This window comes from Capsella rubella, unplaced genomic scaffold, assembly GCF_000375325.1.
Source record: "Capsella rubella cultivar Monte Gargano unplaced genomic scaffold, Caprub1_0 scaffold_320, whole genome shotgun sequence".
In the NCBI taxonomy this organism is placed as follows: domain Eukaryota; kingdom Viridiplantae; phylum Streptophyta; class Magnoliopsida; order Brassicales; family Brassicaceae; genus Capsella; species Capsella rubella.
The window spans coordinates 1-3,226 of record NW_006238612.1 but is presented as its reverse complement, the minus strand read 5'-3'; the positions used below and the strand labels follow the sequence as shown (position 1 = coordinate 3,226).

At 34.4% G+C, this 3,226-nt stretch overlaps 1 protein-coding gene across 1 annotated transcript; it reads left to right on the top strand.

The window, feature by feature from the left end:
* Window positions 1-3: 3 nt before the first annotated feature.
* LOC17874183 (putative F-box/FBD/LRR-repeat protein At1g22000) lies at window positions 4-1,424 on the top strand (the record flags this gene model as incomplete). Its single annotated transcript, XM_023789789.1, has 4 exons — window positions 4-552; window positions 619-831; window positions 912-1,049; window positions 1,125-1,424. Coding segments are annotated over 4 exons (1,200 nt in total), but the record flags the coding sequence as incomplete, so codon positions are not given.
* Window positions 1,425-3,226: the final 1,802 nt, after the last annotated feature.

The window sequence follows — 3,226 nt, the reverse complement described above, 5'->3', positions numbered from 1 at the left end:
TTCAAAGACGATGGCAGCGAGAGCGTTGGATGGTTTATTGAAAACTCATTGCAACTCCATAAGGCACCGAAACTAGATTGTTTGATTGTCGAAGTCGGTCCACGCTGTCCTGTTGACTTAGATGTTGGAAAGTGGGTTGAGAACGCAGTTAATAGAGGTGTGCTAGGGTTAGATTTCAATCTCCTGTGGAACGCAGAGCCCACAAGCTTTCCTAAGTGCCTTTACACATGCGACACACTCGTTGAGTTAATTCTATCCAACCAGATTCTAGTGGATGTTTCTTTCCAGGCTCGCCTACCATCTCTCTTAAGGCTTGATCTTAACTACGTGGTGTATAAAGACGAAGACTCTCTTGTTAGGCTTTTATCAAGTTCCCCTGTTCTCAAGTGGCTCAAGGTGATTCGACATGAGAATGACAACTTGAAGAACTTTACCGTGAAAGTTTCTTCCTTAAAAAAATTAGTTTATTATGGTACTCGGCAAAAGAATGAGGTCGAGGTTGATGAGGTAGACTTTGATGAGGATGTGGTCGATGAGGTAGGTGATAATGAGGTAGACTTTGATGAGGATGTGGTCGATGAGGTAGACTTTGATGAGGATGTGGTCGATGAGGTAGAGGATGATGATGATGATCTCACTAAATCGTTGGTAATAGATTCCCCTGCATTAACAGAGCTGGACTTAACTGACGAGTTGGTAGACTATTGCTTGATAGAGAATATGCCTTGCATTGATGTGGCATACATCTTTTATACTCATAACCCCGATGACAAGTTTCTGAGATCTCTTTCTTCTGTCATTCATCTGCTCTTGTATTTGACCAAACCAATGGTAGCGATATTACATATCTCTGGTACTCTTCTCTGTTCCTTGTTGTCTAAGTCAACTAATGTTATTTTTGTCTATCACAGGTTGCGTGCTGCAACGCCATCAAGTTCCCTCGGCTTATAGAGTTGTACTTCTTTCCAAATAATTTGGTAGATTGGTTGGATCCACTTATGTTTTTGCTTCAAAATTCTCCTAAACTAGAAACTCTTACGATTCAAAATGTAAGTATACCATCCTCCCTTAAACAAAAAACACATCTAGTTTTGATGAACTTACCATTAAAGTATTTATGCCAGGATTCCAGAGATCTCCCACTTTCCTGGAACCAGCCGAGTTCTATTCCAGGATGCTTGTTGTCTCATCTAGAGATATTGAGGTGGAAGGACTATAGAGGAAGACAATATGAGAAACAACTATTGGACTACATTCTTGCAAACTCAAAGTGTTTAAAGACAGTGGAGATCTCCCTCTTACCAACCTGCAATCTTGAAGAGACACGACAGGAGTTAGAGTCTATGCCTAGGATTTCTACATCATCTCAACTTCTAATCTCCACTCAAATGGAATGGAGGTTTAACGGAATGACATTGTCTTGATATATTACTAGTACTAATTTACATGTTTAAGTAGCTAAGGCTATCATTTAATGATTTCTTTTACTAAAATTACTAGGTTATGAGTTCTCCAATAGAGTTTTCATATATATTCTTTCGTTTTTAACATCGTGAAAATAGTTGAATTGCCACATAAAGACTGTCTCAGATTATGATAGTAAGGTTCTTCTTTCTCATTACAACTTTGTTTAAGAGTATTTCATATTAATTCATATGAATTTCATATTACAACTTTCTTCACTACTAAGAGTATAAATTTTAGTGTATACAAAATAAGATGATTTCTCATTGTTTCTTAATATCGAAATCTTCAATCTAATATCGCTATTCGTTTGATCTTGAATTTGCTACGCAAATAAATTTTTTGTTTCTTTGAAACTTCAAAATTCGCAATCCTATTCTCCTATACTTGCAATTGTTGGCTATGTAATTGCATTGTTACTGATATTGAAATTCTCAATCTAATATGGCCTCAAATCGATACTTAATGTCAAGATCTCAATCTAAACGCAAGCAGATGAAGAGGAAGGTTTCTTGGGACTCAAGAAACCAGAAAGCAGAACGGGAAATTCAGTTGACAGCTCGTGTTGACTTCACCGGAGTGCATAGAAGCAGAAACTAATAGGTGGTGGAGTAATGAGGAGATCAATCCAGCTACATATAATGAAGTTAAAACCAGAGTAACTGATGAAGCAAAAGAAGAACGATCATGGAAAAACTAGTCACTTGGTCTCGCATAGAATCTTCGCTATTTGTGTTATGATTTCGTGAGACTCTTCAGAGAAAAAGAAGCCTCGTAACAGAAAACTAAGCAGATTTCTCGAATTCAAGAAATGAAAACATACAGATTAGTAACAATATCAAGACAGAGTTACTCCGTTTGAGTGGGGAACAGAAGCTGAGATGATGTTGAGATCCTAGGCATATATAGCTTCTAACTCCTCTCGTCTCTCTTCAATATTGCAGGTTGCTATCAAGGAGATCTTGATAATCCTCTTATGTGACTAATTGTTTCTCATCTTCTCTTCCTCCATAGCCTCTCCACCCAAAGAACTCTAGATGAGATAACAAGCATCCGGGAGTAGAACTTGGCTGGTTCCAGGATGGTTGGAGAATAGAGACCCAAGGTTTATAAAATTGACTAAACACCCATTAATATTAACAACTCTACTCGTCTTAAAATTCGTCATGTCTTACAATCATGTTTTGTCATATAATCGCTGAAATTTTAAATCAAACCATGTTCAAAATACGGCATACATTAGTTTAAACTTGGTGTAGAGTTAAAATATTAATAACATTTAAACTTTTTTAAAGTTTCAAGATATTTATAATATCTAAAACTTTATAATATTAATAATATTTCCGACTTTTTAGTGAGTTAAAAAATTTATAATATTTTAAGCAATCTATAAAAATTAAATATTTATAGTATACAAACCTTTTTACAACTTTACATATATTATAATAGGTTTTAAAACTTTATAAAATTTGAATTTGTTCAAATAAAATACCGGATAAAACCAAACAAAACTTTTAAATTTGGACGCATATAAAATAAAACTTCCTGCTCTTTTGTATTTGGAAGCATATGATCTTATTTATAAAAGTAATGACTCATTGTCAAAAACACTGTCTACCCGATATGGGACGTTAAAAATATGTAAAAAAAAAATTTTTATATACATCCGTTTAAAAAAATTCAAATTGCAACATATGCAAAAAAAATATATTTTTATTATACATATGTTTTATGTAATAAACAAAATTTTAAAAAAAAAAAA